Below are 18,947 nucleotides of genomic sequence, written 5' to 3' on the forward strand. Positions count from 1 at the left end.
CAATCTTGGAAGTATACTTAAAACATGTATAACAGATGAAGCATTACTATCTATCGAACAGTAAGAAAGATAACAACTGGACTAGAAAAATGAGCAAAGAATAGATAATAACCAGAATAAAAACAAATTGTCAATAAATATTTGAAACAAATGCTCTGCTGCACTAGCAATGTGGAGAAATGCACATTAAAACAATAAGCTACCATTATCTCCCACAAGGCTGTGCAAAAATTTAAATGATTGAAATTACAAGTGCAGACAATGATATGGGAATACCCTTTGTGGCCCAGCAATTCTACTTCTAGGGATTAATTCTAAAGAAATATTCACACGTTTTCAAAACTATGCACAGAACCGTTCCTAGTAGCATCTTGCATAATGAGGGAAAATGGGATAAAGATAAATGTCCAACACTAGAGGAAGAGCTGAATAACCCGTGCGCCCTTTTTGAAGACTATAACACAGCCACGGGAGGTTGCTTTGTGTGGTGACCTCTTTACTTCTCCTCCTCCCCTGCCTTTCAGCCCAGGCCTCTGTTTCTTCCCTGCTTCTTGTCCCAAGGACACTCACCATTATGGAACCAACCACAGGGGCTTTGATCACCCACCACAGAGCCGTGTTGTCATTCATATCCCAGCAGCTGCAAGACAGACAGAAAGAAGAGAGATGATGCTTGGGGGCATCATCTCTCCTGGCTGGCTGGAAGGGATGGAAGGGCACCATCGTCTCCTTCCAGCCAGCCCCTCCTGCAGCTCTGGAAGGAAGGAGAGCTCTCCTTCCTTCCAGCTCTCTGGCTGGAAGGAGAGCTCTCAGGCGGGCTGCACACCCAAGCCCAGCCCTGGTTCAAGTTGCCTTGGTCCTTCCCTCTGCTCCCCTGTCAAGGCAGGGATTGGAGCCCAGGAGTGAGGGCACCAATGGGCTCCTGGGCAAGGGCCATGTTTCCCCCTCAGACCTAGGGCTCTGGGGGATGCGACCTCACCCTTGATATTCCTCCTCCCCTCCCTAAAAGGAGAAGAGCCACTCAGAGTTGGGCCCAGAAGCAGAGCAGGACTCTGAAACCTTGCACATTCCCTCACTGAGTCCCGGCTGAGATGTGGCTGGGTGGGTCCACCCGCAGTGGGGTCAGGGCACAGTCACTGCCCAGGGCTGGGGGTGCAGCCATGCCTGGCATTGGATGGTTTGTCTGAGACAGTTAATGGGAAATCAGGACAGCCGCTGACAACCATCTGTAAGAGCCTACTTGGGGCTCCGGCCCTGGCTCTCGGGCATGTACTCACCCTGTGTCATCGAAGTAGAGCCTCAGCACAGCCCACACGGACACACACACAGTTGGGGTCCCTGGAGAGCAAGAAAAGGAGCCCCGTGATAACTGGAAAACCAATAGGCCCGGTGTCCCCCTCAGACTTGGGTCTTCTGGGGGCCAATGAACCCCTCAGAGGTGGGGTCCCGACCCATGGGGCATGTCTCCCTCTCAGACCTGGAGTCCTGGGGACCCTAACTGTCCCTCACACCCAGGCCTCCTGGGGGTCCATGTCTCCCCCAAACCCTGTGCTACCTCGCCTCTCAGGAGGACTCTTGAGCATATTCCCTCCATCAGACAGTGGGCTTTCTACGAGAAGAGCAAGAAAGGATCCAAGAACCGGGAGTGTGTCATCAGCTGCGAGGCAGGGCAGTGCCTCCCTCCTGACCTGACGTTCCCGGATGGCAGGACCAAGGACGTCCCTGGCCATGAGGCCTGAACCTGTCTGGGCGACAGCCAGTGACCTACCCCAGCCAATGATGATGTACCAGTAGAAGTATCTCCTCTCGGGGAAGAAGGTCTCCACCAGCAGGGTGAAGAGGTACAGGCCCTCAATGAACAGCCAGAAGTAGTTGGATACGACACAGTAGTGGAAGAAAACCATCACAGCCTTGCATTCCACCTACAGGGAGAGTGAGGAGGGGGAGGGTGGCACGAGTCCCCACCGAACCCTGAAAATCCAGCCCAGCAGGACCAGACAGGATCCTGAGGGCCCTTCAGCTGAAGCATGCTCGGGCTTAAACACCCCGTGGGTCTGAAAGACTCAGCATTCCTGGGTTCAGAGTTTAAAACTGCAGCATCCTATGAGTCTGAGTCGAAGTTGCCATGGAGGCAGCTCTGCACAGGTCAGAAAACATGGAACCCCCTTTTCTTCCCAGGCTCATTCTCCCCGACTTTCCCATCCCGTCTCCAGTCCCCACAGGAGAGGCGAGTAAGGAGGACCTTGCAGGAGGCTCCTTGGTAAAATAAAGGTTTCAGGCATCACATAGGTTAGGGGAATACCCCTGGCCCCCCGGATATCTCACAGATCCCCCTCCAAGTGAGCTCTTTCAGGTCAAGGTCTTGTGCTCTGGGCTGTTCTTTCCCTCCTGCTGCATCAAAACCTATCTTTTCTGCTTACCACCAAATGTATCAGAACTGGGGAGGTGGTCTGGGGGGAACCCCAGCCGATCAGCCCCTTGGCTCCATCTTGGGTTAAACGACCCACGGCCAAGCCAGCCCTCTCTCTGAACCTAGTCAAGTGGGACTTGACATTTCCACCCAACCTTCCTCAACTGCTCTGCCAAGGACACACAGAGGCCAAGGGACAGGAAGTGAAGTCACGCTGGGGTCTCACTGGCTGCTAGTAACCGCACGGTCATTCCTGGGTTTCCGTGTTCACTGGGGTCGATGCCTTAACCTGCAGGAAAACACCTGGACGGCAGGGCGTCGCAGGCAGGGCCAGTCCTGGCAGGGCTCCGCGCACTCACAGTGGAGATGAAGCAGTGGTTGCTGTCCTGCTCAGCGTAGAGGATCCAGTCTTTGATGAAGACGGAGATGGCCCTCAGCATGAACGACACAAAGAGGTTCATATGGATGAAGTTTCGGGTGCAGTGCAGCTTCCTACACCAGCGGGCCAGGGAAGCAAAAGGCTTTGAAGTAAGGAACTCCACAGCCTTCCACCCTCCATCTCGGGGTCTGCTTTGGGCCGACTCCACGGCTTTGTCTCAAGGGGGTCCTCCACCTAGACCACCCCCTTCTTCCCACCTAGACTCTAAACCCTCGCTCACTCCCAGGCCCCTGCCACCTGGCCCCACTACTCCGTGACCTACTCCCTCCTGTGACCTCCCTTTATCTAGACCGGAAGATAAAATGAGGAACGTAGGTCTCCTGCCCAGGGTCTTCCTTGCTGTGTGGCCCTGGACAAGTCAGTTGCCCTCTCTGGCATCAAGTTTCCCATCTCTTATCCTACGGGTGGGGGAAATGTCTTCCAAGGGACTTCCAGAGCTGACATCCAGGGAAGGAGTGGGAGGTGGGAGGGATGGAGCAAGGGCTCTAAGCTGGGGTGGGCCGCGCTCGCTCGAATGCTGCCCAGGGTCTCACCGGAAACGACACAGGATGACCATGGCAGTGGTGAGGGTGACGAGGGACGTGCTGTAGCCAACTGTGTACAGGGTCTTCACCGACAGGTAGTAATAATCCTGGAGCAGAGCACAGGACACGCAGGGCTCCACACGGGGCCTGCCCCTGGCCCCTGGCCCCCACGGAACTGCATCCGATCTCCCAGGCCAGGGCCTGCTGCCCAGCTCCTCCTTCCTCTCTTGTCTTGTTGATGGCCTCTCCTCCACTCCCCCATCAGTTCCTCCACCACCCTGACACCCCCAGCCCCCACCCCCACCCCCAGCCACCTCCTCCCTCTGCAGGGTCCGCACTGTGCAAAAGCTGAGTGCTGGCAGAGCGCAGGAGCACTGACCAGCCAGAACGGGGCCCAGCCTCATCCTGGAGGAGGAGCCAGGAGGCCCCCTGCTCTGCCCCACATTAACCCTTCAATGGCCGGGCCGCAGAAAGGCTGTGTATCCTGAAAGAGTAGCTACGGAGGTGGAGGACCCGGGCTGGGGGCCAAAGGAGCTCAAGCAGCAAACCAGTTGTTTCTCAGCCCAGAATGAGCGAATGAAAGTCCTGCCCTCTCACGCAGCAGGGTATGCAGCAGGTGCTCATGAATGCTGCCTGGGGACCGGAGCTTCTGCACGTCCATCAGGAGGAGTCAAGGCCTCTGGGAGACACACCCTTCCACCCACCTCCTCATCCTCATCCCTCCACCTCCAGGTGAGGAGCAGACACTCACCTGGTCCCCGGTCTCAGACTCGTACTCATCAAACCCACAAGCATCGAAATAATGAGGGAACGGCTCCGACCATCCACCCTCTGTGCAGTTCCGGCTCACCACCCTCATGCCTGCAGCAGAACAAAAACTCAGCGAGCCACTGAAATGATTGAAAAGGGCTCCGAAATTCTTAATCGAAAATTACTTCTTAAGTGGGAATTCCTGGAGATCCACATGCCCATCCGAGAAGCATGGCAGCTGAAGGTTCATGAGATCCTCCACTGTCCAAGGGAAAGTAGTAATTGCTTACCCTTTATACACAGGACGAGGAGGGTAGGAGGACAAGGTGCAAGCTGATCTCTAAACAAGGGGTGAGGGGACTGAGCCCGAACGAATCCAGCCTCCTTCTCCCTAGGGAAAGGCCTGAGCCCCTGCCCTAGGCCCTGGGTCAGCACTTGCCAAACTTCAGTGAGCAGAAGAATGACCTGGGATCACAAATGCAGATTCCAGGCCCAAAGATTCTGGCCCAGGAATCACCTCAGGTGGTGGTGCAGCAGGAGTTCTCGTCATACCTGGAGCTCTAGGTGATGCCTTTACTGGGAGCTCTGGGCCTTCCAGCAGCTGCAATATCCCATGTCAAGGGGACACGTGGCTGGCTTAATTAACAAGGACCAGACCTCCATTAACCTAGCATCAGATCTTATTAAGATACATATTTAGGCTTAAAAAAAAAAAGACTTTGCCTTTTCAGGTTTAGAGGTCTGTTTCCTGTCACTAATACACTTGAATTTTCTTTTGCTCGACTTTAAAGGCCATTTTGCAGGACACCAGAGGGGGCAGGAGTCATTTGCTGGCTGCAGAGTGCAGTCCAGTCTGGTTTTCACCCCGCCTGGGTGCCTTTTGGCCTTTAATGATTGCTTGTTTCATCTTCCCCGCTCCTGATTGTCTAAAGGTGAACCACGGATGTCTGGGGGAAGGCAGAAGACAGCAGCCACCTCTGCCTCCAGCCCAGCCCCTGAGTGTGGCCCCAGACTGACCCCTCTTCCCAGACTGGCTTCCTGGGAGTTTACCTGGTGTGTTAGGACACCTGGGGTTGGCTCTTCCTTTCAGGATTCAGGGGCCAGAAAATCGTATACAAGAGACATCTGCATAAAAGAGGCTCCAACACCCATGTTGTTGGAAGAATCCCCCCCTCTGTGGCCAAGGCCACCTCTGGGGCACTCAGGAAGGGGGCAAGGGCAGAGGCCAAGAAAGGAGACCCCTACACTTTTCCAACCTCGTGTCCTGCTGGTTGAGTTGGAAGGTCTAAGGCCAGTGCTTTTTAGGCAGGAGTCAGAAACGCACTTCCTGGGACTCTGGGAAGCAGCAGAGGGTGGGCTATCCTGCCATAAAGAGAGCTCTGCCCAGAGCGGGGAGACTGGTCTCCATCGCTGCTCAGATTCTGAGTCTTATGACCCAGGACAAAAAGGACATCTGGCAGGCCCAGGGAGAGAAGGGCTCACTTCTGTCCCACAGTTTGATGCCAAATGGTTCTTTCTTCCAGCAAATCTGTTTCAGGCTGCTACTGGCAACCTCTTTCCAAGTCCCTCTGAATGTTTCTTTCAGAAAGTCTGCACGTCCTAGGGGACCACGGCCTTGGCCAAGCCCTTCCCTTCCCTGGGTCTCCTCTCTGCTTTGCCCACATCGGGGTGGTGGGAAGATGAAAGGGAAGTTGCTTTGAAAAACATTTTTTTAAAAAAGTATCCTGGAGATACAAGCCATTTCCTTTCTTTTATTTTCCTTCTTTCTCTTTTTATAATACAGCGTGGGCTCAGAAAAGTATAAACCTTTTTGTTCAGAACTATTCCATGAATCTGCCACTCTACTGTTCTGATAGAAATCTCCGGAAGATGTAGTACTCTCCAGATTGTCAACACCCTGCAGTGGTTGCACCTACTTCACTAGGCTGTTTTGCCCCAGCAACTTTGTAGGAGCACAGAATCTTAGGGCAGGGGTTCTCAAAGTGGGTGCCCTCCCCAGACCAGCCCATCAGCATCACCTGGGAGACTGGCTAGAAATGCACGTTCTCAGGCCCCACCCAGGCCTGCTAAATCAGACTCTGGGAGTGTGGTCCAGGAATCTGCTTTAACAAGCCCACTAGGTGACTTTTAAAGTATGAGAACCACTGTTCTACATATGGGAGTTCAACGCTATCAGAGACCACTTAACCAAGGAGCTCTTTCCTGAGATCTATGCTTCCCTGAAATTGTATGCACAGTGTTCTGTCTGAGCACTTGCGTGCAAATTTCCATGGAGAAAATCCACAGCTTTATCAGAGAAGGAAAGCGAGCTGCCAAAGATCACACAGCCACAGAGAGGCATAGACCGGCCTGGAAGGAGGGGTTCCCCAAGTTCACGGGTTAGCAGATGCCCTCCCTCCAGCCAGCCCATGGTAAACCCCAGCTCATCCCTTACCTGAGAGATCCAAGGAGTTACTGTCAGCAAAACCAAACTCTCCTGCAAAACAGGCGTGAGCATGAGTCGGGACACCTGGCCATCAGCTTGCCAGGGCTATCCACTGCTTACTCTGCACCGTGGAAGGCCAAGGCTGCCCCTGGCCTGAAGGATGGGGGCTGGGGGGAGGCGGGATCTTGGCCAAGAGGCTGCATCACACAGAGCACCCACACACACCTGTCTGACACACTGCACCTTCCAATGACATCTCATTTGCTTTGTATTTCTACGATGCTAATGGTGGCCCATGACTCAGTTCTCTGCACTGGACCACAGGGACTGGAAATGGGACATTGTCAGGAGGATGGGAGGGCCTCTGGAGTGGGAGAGGACTGGAAGAGGGTAACTGGGCCTTTCCTCTTTTTTTGTAGGCCCTTGTTGTTTATCTATTTTATATAAAGTAGTGTGTATATGTTAATGCCAAACTCCTAATTTATCTCCGCCCCCACCTCTGCTATCCCCTTTGGTAACCATAAGTTTGTTTTCTATGTCTGTGAGTCTATTTCTGTTTTGTAAATAAATTAATTAACTGGGTCTTTTCAAGAAAAGGGCAAAGAATAGCAATATGTGTCCTGGGCTTGCATTTTTTCTTTGGTGCTCAACCCTCAATCTCAGCCCACAAACCACTCCCATCAAAGGGAACCCAGAACTCCAAAGACTTCCTCCTCAGACATTCTTTCTCTTTCTCTCCTGACTCTTTATTCCCACCTCCACCCTTTCTTTAGGCTGAATCTCCTGTTAGCAGTGAACCCCAATTTCCCCTCTACTTCTCAAAATTCTGTTTTCAAGGTTCAGCTGACATGCCACCTCCTCCAGGAAGCCTCCCCGACATCATCGTTATTCTGCCTGAATGCCACCTGGTTAGGTCTCTTCTACTCTGGAGCTTGCCATACATTCCAACTCCACATGTGGGCTCACTCACACAATCAGGCCTGTATGTGTACATATGCACGTGCCTATGCACACGGGTGGGCTTGTTTGCTAACCTCTCCACAGGCAAGTCTCAACTTCCTAAACAAGCTCATGAGCACCCTGAGACCAAGAGCTCCATCTTCCATCCTCCTGTGTCTCCCCTACCTCCAGATGGCCAAGGAGGGAGGGGGTGGGGGGGGGGAGGTGGGATGAACCCAGCCCCTGATGAGCCTCTCATTCCCCCCACCACCCACTCCCAGCAGTCAGAGCCAGGCTCCTGCCGGATGGACAGATGGACAGATGATCAGCAGTCTGTCCTCTCCAAGGTTCCTCTTACCGATGGTTTCCGTCTCCCAGACTGAAACAGAGAGAGAGAGAGACAGACAGACAGAAAGACAGAGAGAGAGAGAACACAGAGGTGAGCAAGGGGGCTAAAGTCAGGTCTGCTCTCTCTGCGCCCTGCTGATGATTTCCTCCTCTTTCCCACTCCCGGACTCTGGAGAGAGGCTCTGCTGGGGGTGACCAGAGGCATGAGAACTACAAGCTGGGGCTGGACCAGACACTGGAGACTTCTACGATTCCGTCGGGAACAGGACACAGTTAAAGAGAAATATCAGAGGCATGTGTAAGGAGGAGAGCGATCAACGCTCCTGTCTCTCCAATAGCCTGCAGAGCAACAACTATTACAATGAGCATGAGATTCAGCCCTGGGAACCAAGAAATAAAATGAAAAAAACGCCACCTTCAGCTTTCTAAGTATTTAAGGCAAGTCTCACTAATCCAGCTTTGTGAATGGAGATGCTAAAAAGCCCTGCCTTAATGAACCATTAAGAAGCAGGGGTAAATAACACATTCATTGTGCAATTGCCAGAGGGAGGCATAGAGTCTGAAGGAAAGTTTATCTTTAGAAAATTTTATTTTACTGCTGATTCATTTTACGTTTTTTTGTGGTTGAAAAGAAGAAGTCCTGCCATGGTACCTGACCCAGAGTAGCTGTTCCGTCAACTTTAAATAAACGACTGAACGAAAGGAGTACGTGAGTGGAGGAAGTGATTAAGTCGGTTTCTATAGGAATGAATTAGAACCTGGGCTGAATCAGCGGGCTGCCACCTCGCCTGACGTCCCACCATTCATACTGTGCCTCTCGCTTCAGCACTTCCCATCCTGCCCTGGGTCACACCCAGTCCCCACGCTGTCAGGATGGAAGAGTTCAACTGCCACCCTCCTGCTGGGCTGGCTGGAGATTCTGGAGGTGGGAGGTGCGGCTAACAGGCCCCGCCCTGGAGGGGAAGTTGTGGGGAGGCGAGGCAGGGGTGCGGTGCAGCTAGACCCTGCCTCCTCTGGTCCTGGGCGGGGAGGCAGAGATGGGGCCCTGGCACCCCGATACAATGCCACTACCTCCCTCCGCCACCTCTTGCAAAAGCTCCTTCCCCTCCAGGCACAGTCTAGGTTGCTGGACTTACAAGTGTGAAAGACTTTGCCGCTGCCTCTCACACACACATTAGGGACAGCGGCAGGCAGGATTCTGTAGTGAAGTGGAGCTTGGAGACTCTCCACTTCTGGAAGGACACTGGCTGAAGCCTTAGGCAGGTGGAAGGACGAAGCTGAGACCTAGGTCTCAAGGGGCCCGAGCATGGCCGCACACATGTGTCTCAGACTCTCTAATCTCCTCAGGAGCCCCACCCTGTGTCCTCCTCAAACCAAGGCCCCAACCCAGGGCTCAGCGGTCCACGGGTGGTTCTCAGTACATCACCGGCCTGGAGCCCAGCCCCGCCATCTCTCCCCGCCCAGCCCAACTCAGCGCCCCTCAGCTTGCCACCCTGCTTCCCGTGACACCCCCAGGATTGGGGTAGAGGGCCGGTCTGGCTCCAGGCCCCTCCCAGTGTCAATGTGGACTCATCAGCTTCCAACCTTCTTTAGGAGTCCACGAGACCTCCACCAAAGACAGGAACAGGCCTGGAGAGACCACCAGACTCACATTCAAAGGAGAGACTCCCCAGAACCCCTTCCCCTCAGACCCCTCCCCACGGAGAGGTGGTCACCCAGGCCTCTCTGAGTGAGTGATAATGGTGATAACATCAGCTAACACTTACCACTGACCATTAAGACATGCCCAGTCTCGCTAAGGGACTTCCATCTGCAGCTTCCACCTGGTTCCCCGGTCACCATGCCACATTCCCATTTGACAGACTACAGACTAGGAAATGGGGGACAGAGGGGTGAATGCCCTGCTCAAGGTCCCCGGCTGGGTTAAGTGATGGAGTCCAAGTTCGAGAGCCCAGCCACAACGATGCACCTCCACGTGGACTTGCCACGTCTGAGGGGTGCTTCTGTGTCCCTGTGTGCACGAGGGTCCGTGATTTCATCTCCCCACCAGCACATGAGCTCTGGAATGGGAAATATCTGCCTGCAGGGCGCTCTATGTCTCTGGTGCTTGTCTCTCAGAAAAGCCTGAGGTCCGAATATGGGGAGTAGGCTGGACCCAGAGTGGCCTGAAGAGGCCCCCCGGGGGAACCCACCTTGGTCTGGGTTGAAGATTCGGAAGAGCTCGGGGCAACTGACGAGGACCATCTCTCCCACATGGGCAGGCTTCCAACATGTGATGTTGTCCCACATCCCAGGGCAGCCTGTGAGGAAGGGAACCATGGTGAGAGGGCATCCAGACGCCCACATACACACACACACGTAACACGCACACATCACCCTGCGTGAGCTCTTCCACGTCCCCAGGCTCCACATCACGGTGGGGTCCCACTTCACATCGACCTCCTCGGTGGGCCCTCCCTCCCCCTCAGGGGAGGGGCAGGAACCGTGTGGCCCGAGGATGCCGCTCCACGCCCCCCCCCCCACCAGTCGCCCACCGCCTTTCAGGGCAGGCCTGGAGCAGGAAGATGACACGGAGCTGGGACCTGAAGAGGAGCACAAATTGGCCAGATGGGGGATGGGGAGGAGGGGAGAGGCCTGCAAAGCCCAGGCCCCGAACTGTGAAAGGGCTCGGAGCACAGAGAGCCAGGAGGCAGGGACCCCCTCAGAGGCCACTGTGGTGGCGAGGCACGCCCGGATCAGGCGGGCACCGAGGGCTGGAGAAGAGCGAGGACAAACTGAGAGCTATTTAGGAATCGCCAAGACGGGTGACTCGCTGGACATGAGCCTGTGAGAAGGAGGAAGACGTTGAGCTTGGCCACCAGATTTTCAGAACTGGGGGGCTCAGTGGACCCTCCGACCCCTGTGCCTGCTCTCCTTCCAGCCCTTGCCAGCCTCTCTGTGGAGTTCTCTGTACTCCCATCACCACCTCCTCACCTCCCCTTCATGCTTCACCCCTCATCTGACTCAGCCCCTCCTCTCCACCGAGAGGCCTCTTGCCCTTACTGACCTCTCCGCCCTTACTGAGTGGGCCCCACCCTGCCCACCCCGACTGCATGCAGGGGCTTGTGTCTGCCCTGCCCTCGGCCCCTTGTCCCACTGCCCTTAAACGAGACCACCAGGCCCAAGGACTTCAGGAGAGAATTACACAGACAACTCCCAACCCTGACTCCTGCACAACATGGGAGCTGCCTTCCATGGCTAGGGGCCTGCTGGATATCCCCACCTTGCAAGGCCCAAGACAATCCACACACAGCGTGTCCAAGACTCAACTCAGCGTCTCCTACAAAACCCGATTTCCTGTCTCAGCCCCAGCTAGAACCCTGGAGGCACTCTTGCTTTGTCTCCTTCTCCTTCATGCTCCATAGCCGATTGGTCACCAAGTCCTGCTGGCTTGACCTCCGAATATTTGTGGAATCCACGCCCTACTCTCCATCCTTGCACTCCCACCTAAGGGATGACCACCTTTCACTGGGACCATGGTTACAGCCTCCCCAGTGGTCTCCTCACTCAACCGCACAGAGCTGTGACCGTGAGCTCTTCCAAAGGAAGATGTGGCTGGGTCACACAGCCGCCACCCCCAGTGAGCGCCATCCAGTGGTCCTATCACCTCAGCTCCTTAACGTGGTTCCTAAGGCCTGGCCCTTGCTTCTCACTCTGGCATGTGGGGCATGGGTGAGGCCCTGGGATGAGAGCTCACCCAGGGAAAGGACGTGATGTGAGAGGAGCATGGAACCCCACATTTTCCAGGCAGGCAGAGATGTAATCATGACAGGGGGGCAAAGGCAGAGAAGGGAGGCAGCAGTGTGGCATGTCTGATGGCAGAGTACAGACTTTCAGAAAAGGGACCACATCCTGCTGAGCGGTCTATAACAAGGGCTTGGGAGGGCTTCTCTGCCATGTATGGGACAGCCAGCGCTTGTCCCACCCCACAGGACTGCTAGGAGGACTAATGAGTTCATACATGTAAAGCTCATGGCGGGCTCACTCAATGCATGCTCGCCATTGTTATTACCATTAATTTCATTATTTCAATTAGGTGTCCCTGGGGATCATTCCCCCAAGAAAGAGAGATGAAACACAGCCCTACCAGGTGAGAAGGAAGGCCAGTGGAGGGCCACTGACAGACACAGAGAAAGCCCAGCAGGTGCTGGGCAGGCACTGGGCAAGGATGGGGGCCCGGGGTGGTCCTCGTGAGCTCACAGCCTCTCTGTTGGGGTCTATGACTGACTTTCCGGTCCCGTTTGGACCAGAAGGCGCCCAAAGCTTCCAGGTGCAGAAAACCCTCTCTCTCAGAACTCAGACCTGGCTACTTTAGAATTCACACCCAGTCACATTAGCCTATAGTATCCTGCTCCCAGAATGCCTGAGTTTGGGAGACAGAAGCATCATAGAAAGCTCTGAGGACAACCAACCAAGAAGATGAGGATGCTGGGGCCACATGAAGGGAGATGGGTCCCAGGTCTGTCACTGATGGCTCCTGTCCACCCATCACAGCAGGACTCCAACCTGCACGTGGCTGGTTACGACAACGTATCCTTGAAAAAAGACCTAACAGTACATCTTTGGCCGCCATGGCCCGTGTTGACCGTGGAATGGTCATGGAGCGTGGCTGTGTCTGGCCCATGCCCTGGGAGCCCCAGTCAACAGATGTTCCCTTAATGTGGAACATTAGGCCCTGGCACGGCCAGCTGCTTCTGCCAGCTGACGTTCCTAAGGCCTAGGACTCGTTATAGAGCGAGCACACAGGCTCCCAGGTTGGAGGTCAGAGGTGTGGAGGCGAGGCAGGGATTCATCCTCTTAACAGCTATTCACTGAGCACCTACAGTGTGCCAGGGCCCATCAGGCCCAGGGCTACAGAGGTCGAAAAAACAAATTTGCGAAGTCTGCATTTGAGGGCAGGGGGAGGGAAAGGGCAGGGTGTCCCCTCCACACCTGCAGGGCAGCCACAGACTTGAGTTGTTTTCTTTTTTTTTAAGTTTGTTTATTTATTTATTTATTTTTGGCCGTACCGCGTGGCACGCATGGGGATCAAACCCGTGCCCTCTGCGTTGGAAGCGCAGAGTCCCAACTACTGGACCACCAGGGAAGTCCCAGACCTTCTGCCAAGGGCTCACTGCATGATTCTGGTAAGTCTCCATCCCCCCTGTCCTGATTCAGTTTCCCTCTGTGCACAGCAAGGGCGGGGTGTCTCTGAGGGGACTCCCAACTCTCAGTGATTAGAACTCAAATCGGGAAGAGATTGACTCAGGATATGCTGGGGCCCAGAAGGATGGCTGGGAGGCTGGGGCTGCCTTCCCTGGCCCCACTGCCAGGACAGACATCCTCAAAGGGGCATCTGCCAAGGTCCCCTCACCCTGCCCTGTGACCTGCCACACTCTGGAAGCCCTCCTGGTTCCTAGCCTGAGTCCCCTCCATACACTAAGGATCCTAGGGGCAATTCCTGTAGTACCAGGGCAGGTATGAAGCCTGAAACTAGAACCCATAACTCCAGGGCCCAATCCCAGTGTCTGGGTTTAGGAGACTATGATATTGTGATATAATAAGAATTATGGATTTGGCCTTCATCCCGGATTCCTGGCACAGAGCTCCTAAAACCCTGGTAACATCCTGGGTGATGGTGTCAGAGGAGTATCTTTTGTTACTCATAAGCCCCTTTCAGCCATATCTGAGTGTATGCTAATGAAATGGCTCTTGGAGGATTGGGGCTGATCCCCGGAGGAACCAACTATGTGATTAGTGAATTGGAATTTTCAGCCCCACCTCTCAACCTTGGGGGAGGGGAGAGGGGCGGGAAATCGAGTTAATCACCAATGGCCAATGATTTAATCAATCATGCCTACATGATGGAACATCCATATACCCCTAAACAATGGGATCTGGAGAGCCTCTGTGTTGGTGAACACATCCATGTACCAGGAAGGTGGCACACTCCAAACTCCACAGAGACAGAAGCTCCCGCACTTGGGATCCTTCTGGACCTCACCCTATGTACCTCTTCCTCTGGCTGGTCATTTATATCCTTTATAACATCTTTTATAGTAAACTGGTAAATGTGTTCCCGAGTTCTGTGAGCCATTATAGCAAATTATGGAGCCTGAGGAGGAGGCCATGGGAACTCCTGATTTGTAGCCAAGACACACTGAAGTGTGGGTAACCTGGGGACCCACGACTTGCAACTGGCATCTGAAATGGGGGAGCAGTCTCCTGAAGCTGACCCTTAGCCTGCTGGGTCTGTGCTAACTCCAGGTAGTTAGTGTCAGATTTGAATTAAATTGTAGGGACATCCAGTGGGTATCCGGAGAAAACTGGAGAATTGCTTGGTATGGAAAAGCCACACATTTGGTGTCAGAAATGCTGTGAAACAGTTTTGCTTTACGGGACAATGTCCCCGACCCCATCGGGAGCTTTCAGCCATCCACACACCTCTCTGGCCTGCATCACTGGGGTCACAGGAGACGCAGGTCACCATCTCGGGGCTTCCCAAGATGCCTTGTGCACATTTCTCCTGTAGTTATCACCTCCTGGCCTGACCCACACAGGAAGAGAGGTGGGGTCTGTCTCCTCTCCTGTTCTTGATGGGGTCTGCTCTGGCCTCAGGAGCCTTGGAGCTGAATCCTCCCAGGAACGTTTTCCAGGGAGATGAGGATGGGATTTGGGCTCCTGAGAGCGCCTTGGGTTTTTCTAACTAAGGACAGCAACTCATTTTCCTTCCACGCCCACAAAACACATCCAGTTTCTCTTTCCCCATCTGCTCCAGACTCCAGTCCCAACAAAGCTTAGTTCTGTTGAGGCTAGAAGATTTCAAGATGCCTTTTCTCCCCCGCCCCCCTTCTCCTTTTACCTTTTTTGTGTCTTCTCTTTCCCCTTCCCTTCCCTCTTCTTCACTCATTTATTCAAGAAATATTAAGTGCCTGTTACAAGTCAGACACTGAAGAGCAAAACTGGGGTGAATAAACCCCCCTGGTCTGTGCCCGCACAGGGCTTATAGCCTGTGGTCATGGGAATGAGTTTGGATTTAATGCCAAATGCTGAGAAGACCTTGGATGGTGTATTATTTTCCTGTTGCTGCTATAACAAAGCAAACTTGGTGGCTTAAAATGACACAATTTCTTATCTTACAGTTCTGGAGGTCAGAAGTCTCACTGGGCCAAAGTCAAGTTGTCAGCATTCCTTCTGGAGGCTCTAGAGGAGAATCTGTTTCCTTGTCTTTTCCAGGTTCAGGAGGCCACCCACATCCCTTGACCTGCGGCCACTCTCCCCATCTTCCAAGCCAGTAGCATAGCATCCTCAAAGCTCTCTCCTCTTATCCTCCTGCTGCCTCCTGTCACCCATAAGGACGCTTGTGACTACACTGGATCCACCTGAATAATCCAGGCTACTTGCTCCATCTTAATTATACCTGCCAAGTCCCTTTTGTCATGTAAGGCAACACATTCACAGGCTTTGGGGATTAGGACGTGGGCATCTTTGGTGGGGGCATTATTCTGCCTCCCACAGATGGGTTTGAAGACACAGTCACGTGATCTGATTCAGCTGTGTGGGAAGGTAATATATTTCAAGAGCAGGAAAGCAAACATGGAGACATGTCTGCCAGGATATGGCAGCAGTCCAGAGGAGGGTGGTGGGGCTCGATTAGGAGCCATGGCAGCCAAGGTAGAAAGGAGTTCTGCGTAGGAGAGTCTGTAGGCAGGACTAACAGGACTTGGTGACACTGGCTGGACCCAGCCGGTGAGTGTGCCAGGGAGTGTTGTGAGTGAGTGCTCACCCATGGGAAGTGGGGGGAAGTGATGAACAGGTCTCAAAAACATCCCTCACAGACTCCATACCCTTTCTCTCTCTCTCTCCCCTCTCTGCAGCATCCCTGGAGGCCGCATATCCAGGGTGGCAGTGTTGCGAGATGAAAGGAGCCTGGATCTCTGAAGGACCGGGCAGAGTCGAACTCCACCTCCCACCTCTGCTGACCACGCTGGCTGGTGACGTGTGCAAGCAAGAAATGTTATGGAGCTAAGTCTCTGAGATGTTAAGGTTCATTTGTTACCGCAGCATGGTCTAGGCTACCGTGACTGATGCGCGGAACGGGAGAGAGGGGCCAAGGACGGCACCTGGGTTTGAGTGTCTAGATGGCTGGCTAGCTGAGCCACTCGCCACAGTGGGGAGGGCTGGATGAGAAGCGAGTGGTGGAGGGAATCGGCAAGCTGGAACTCAAGAGTGTCATCTGGGGTATGTTTAGTTTGAGATGATGCGAAGAGCCAAGTGAAGCTAGATTTCAAATAGGCAGTTAGACAAATTTCTGGTGTTCAGCGGGGAAGTTGGAACTGGAGGAAGAGAATGGGAAGTGGTCGGCACAGGGAGGCTCTGTAGGGCTGTGGACCCGGATGATATGTCCAGTGAGAGGGCGTAGATTTGAGAAGAAAAAAAGAGAAGAGACTAGGGCCTGGCCCCAACAGAGGAGATGCCACCACTCAGAAGAGGAGCCGGCAAAGAAGACTCAGGAGGGGTGGCCAGAAATACAAGGAAAACCAGCAGACGCTGGTGACACAGCAGCAGGAAAGCCTGCTTCAAGGAGGAGGTGGTCAAGTGCATCAGACACGGCTGCGGGGTTGAGAAAGTTCCTGTCCTCTTCTTCCCCGTGCAGAGGAAATAAGAACCGGCCCTCTTCCCTGGGAGAACTCTCCACTCTGACACCCCAAGCCTTCCGATCTACCCCCCTTGTGCCCCAATTCTACACGAAGCCTGCCTGTGCCCTCCTGGCTCAGTCTGTCCCGCCGAAAGCCTCTATGGGACTTGATGGGAGGAATTCAGGCACCGGGGGATTCCCACTCGGGGGGAGAATGCTGGGCACACTCTCCGGGGCTGCTCCCACTAAGATGCTGACACACAAAGCAGCCAAGGAGAGGCAGTGCCTTGTGACAGCAGGAGGGGAAAAGACCACTTGGGCAGGTTGAATGGAGAGAGAACGCAAGAGCCATTAGCCCCGACTGGAACAAAATAAGGAGCTAATCTCGGGTTGTCATGGTGATGATTCTGTCCAGTTCCACACAGTGTTCAAAACTCATGAGACCAGGGGCGCCAAGGGGACTCAAACAAAGGCGCAGTCCTCTCTTTGAGAAGCTGCCTGAGGATGCCTGGGTATTGTTAGAACAAGCCCCTCATTTCGGCATGCGATTCACGGGTAAAAAATGATTCAATTTACTGAAATCTACTTTACAGCCAATGTTTCTGATCCATAAAATGAGGACCAGCTGTGAATTCCGTGCTAGGGGAGTGGAGGAAGGACTAGAGATGCAGCCCTCCCCTCTGGAAGTCAGTGGTTCTCAAAGTGCGGACCCCAGAGCAGGAGCGCCACCGGGAGCTTGCCAGAGATACAGACACTCGGGCCCCATCAAACCCACTGAGTCAGAAACTGGGGCTGGGCCCAGTAATCTGGGTTTTAACAAGCCTTCCCGGAGGTTCTGATACAGGCTTAAGCCTGAGAACTACGGACCAAAGGAAAACAGGTTTGGACAGAAACAGAACCCTTTGTCAGATTTGGGGAGCGAGTTCCACAGAGGGAGGGTCCCTACAGACCCCGCCCCCTCCCCACGCTGGGGGTCTGTTCGCTCTCAGAGCAGCTGGGAGGCACAGACAAGAAGCTGATCGTGCTCCGAGGATGGGGAGCCTGGGCCCAGCCTTGCAGTGGTTCCCCCGCCCTCCTCCAGGCCTCTCTTCTGGTGAGGGTGGAGCTGGGGGCTAGGATACACACTCTGCAGCCTGGACAGGCCTCAGAGGCTGGGTCAGAATAGCAATGAGCAGGCTTTCTTGTCCCTCCTCCAAGCCACTTCCCTCCTGCCCCTGCCAAGGCCGCTTCAGGCCTCCCTCTTCCATCTTCTCCAGAGTATGGGGCGTGGGACCCCCAAGGAGGACCACACCTGACCAGCCCACTTAGATGCAGGGAAGGCCTCCAGATTGATGCAAGCCCGCAGTCCCACAAAGAGGACGTGCTGGCAGGACTCACCCTGGGCAGGCAGGCTGGCCGGGCTGAGCCGAGAGAACAAAGCGGCCAGCCCAGCAGGCGGTGCCTGTGCCCTGTGTGGGTCTGGGGACGCTCCAGAGAGGACGCGCTGGTTCCCACGCACAGGAGTCCTTTCTGCTTCTCTCTGGGCACAAGAGCACTGCAGCACAGAGGGCCCTCCCTGGCTGGGACAGCAGACCTGGGTCCTGTCCCAGAGCTGGCTCTGGCCCTCGGTGTGACTTGGCCAGCGACACCCAACTCAGGCCTCAGCCTCTCCGTGTGTCACATGATACAGCCGGACTTGGTGCTGTCTCAAGTTCTGTTTAGCATTCAGGAGTTTGGAATAAGGGACAAAACCACTAAATATATCACCTCAACAACGGTCCCAATAAACATCTTTAAAACCCGCCAGGGACGCTGTGGACAAAACCACCCAGTCAGAAAGCTTGCTTTCACCCTCCACTATCTTACCTATATTTTCTACCCCCTTCAGCTGCCTGCTGAGCTCCGGTGCCGCTCCCCAGCATACCTCTGTCCCTCGGCTTCCATTCTGAAGGCCCCTATATGCATTACGGTCCCACGTTCTCTTTGCGGTGGAGGTCCCAGGATCAGTGAGGGATATGGATTTGAGGGGATGCAGGTGCCCTCCTGGGAACCCCTCACCATCCCCCCAACCACACGTACATGCCACAGACACACCTCCCCTCTAACAGATCAGTGTCTTCATTCCAATGCACTCACTTTATGGGATTTAAAAGATCATGGGGACATACAAGTAATATATATATATATATATATATATATATATATATATATATATATATATATATAAATACATAAAAATATATATCCAAGCATTGCTGTGAATACACACTCACAGTCACTGGAACAAGCTGACAGATTTTCTTTTTCAAGTGTGTTTCCGGGACATCGGCTGACCCCTGGCCAGCGTTCTGTGCATGGTGCATGTGCTTGGGACAGAAGGGGGAGGGGAGGCGCAGAGAAGGGGTACAGCAAGAGGGCTGGCCTCTCTCATTTCACCCCAAGCACAGATATTAATACCATAATGCTGATTCTTGCTT

At 54.0% G+C, this 18,947-nt stretch overlaps 1 protein-coding gene across 4 annotated transcripts in view; it reads right to left on the minus strand.

The window, feature by feature from the left end:
• The window catches only part of ADCYAP1R1 (ADCYAP receptor type I), a 56,406-nt gene that overhangs the window by 21,131 nt on the left and 16,328 nt on the right, over positions 1-18,947 (minus strand). For all 4 annotated transcript variants that reach the window (XM_028164762.2, XM_028164761.2, XM_028164760.2 and 1 more), the window contains exons 4-12: positions 10,028-10,135; positions 7,846-7,866; positions 6,558-6,599; positions 4,125-4,234; positions 3,383-3,480; positions 2,770-2,902; positions 1,769-1,922; positions 1,278-1,338; positions 571-640 (exon numbers count right to left, since the gene is read on the minus strand). In XM_028164762.2, coding sequence (XP_028020563.2) covers positions 571-640; positions 1,278-1,338; positions 1,769-1,922; positions 2,770-2,902; positions 3,383-3,480; positions 4,125-4,234; positions 6,558-6,599; positions 7,846-7,866; positions 10,028-10,135 — 797 coding nt within the window. The remainder of the gene's footprint in view (positions 1-570; positions 641-1,277; positions 1,339-1,768; positions 1,923-2,769; positions 2,903-3,382; positions 3,481-4,124; positions 4,235-6,557; positions 6,600-7,845; positions 7,867-10,027; positions 10,136-18,947) is intronic.

This window comes from Balaenoptera acutorostrata, chromosome 7, assembly GCF_949987535.1.
Source record: "Balaenoptera acutorostrata chromosome 7, mBalAcu1.1, whole genome shotgun sequence".
NCBI classification, from domain to species: Eukaryota; Metazoa; Chordata; class Mammalia; order Artiodactyla; family Balaenopteridae; genus Balaenoptera; species Balaenoptera acutorostrata.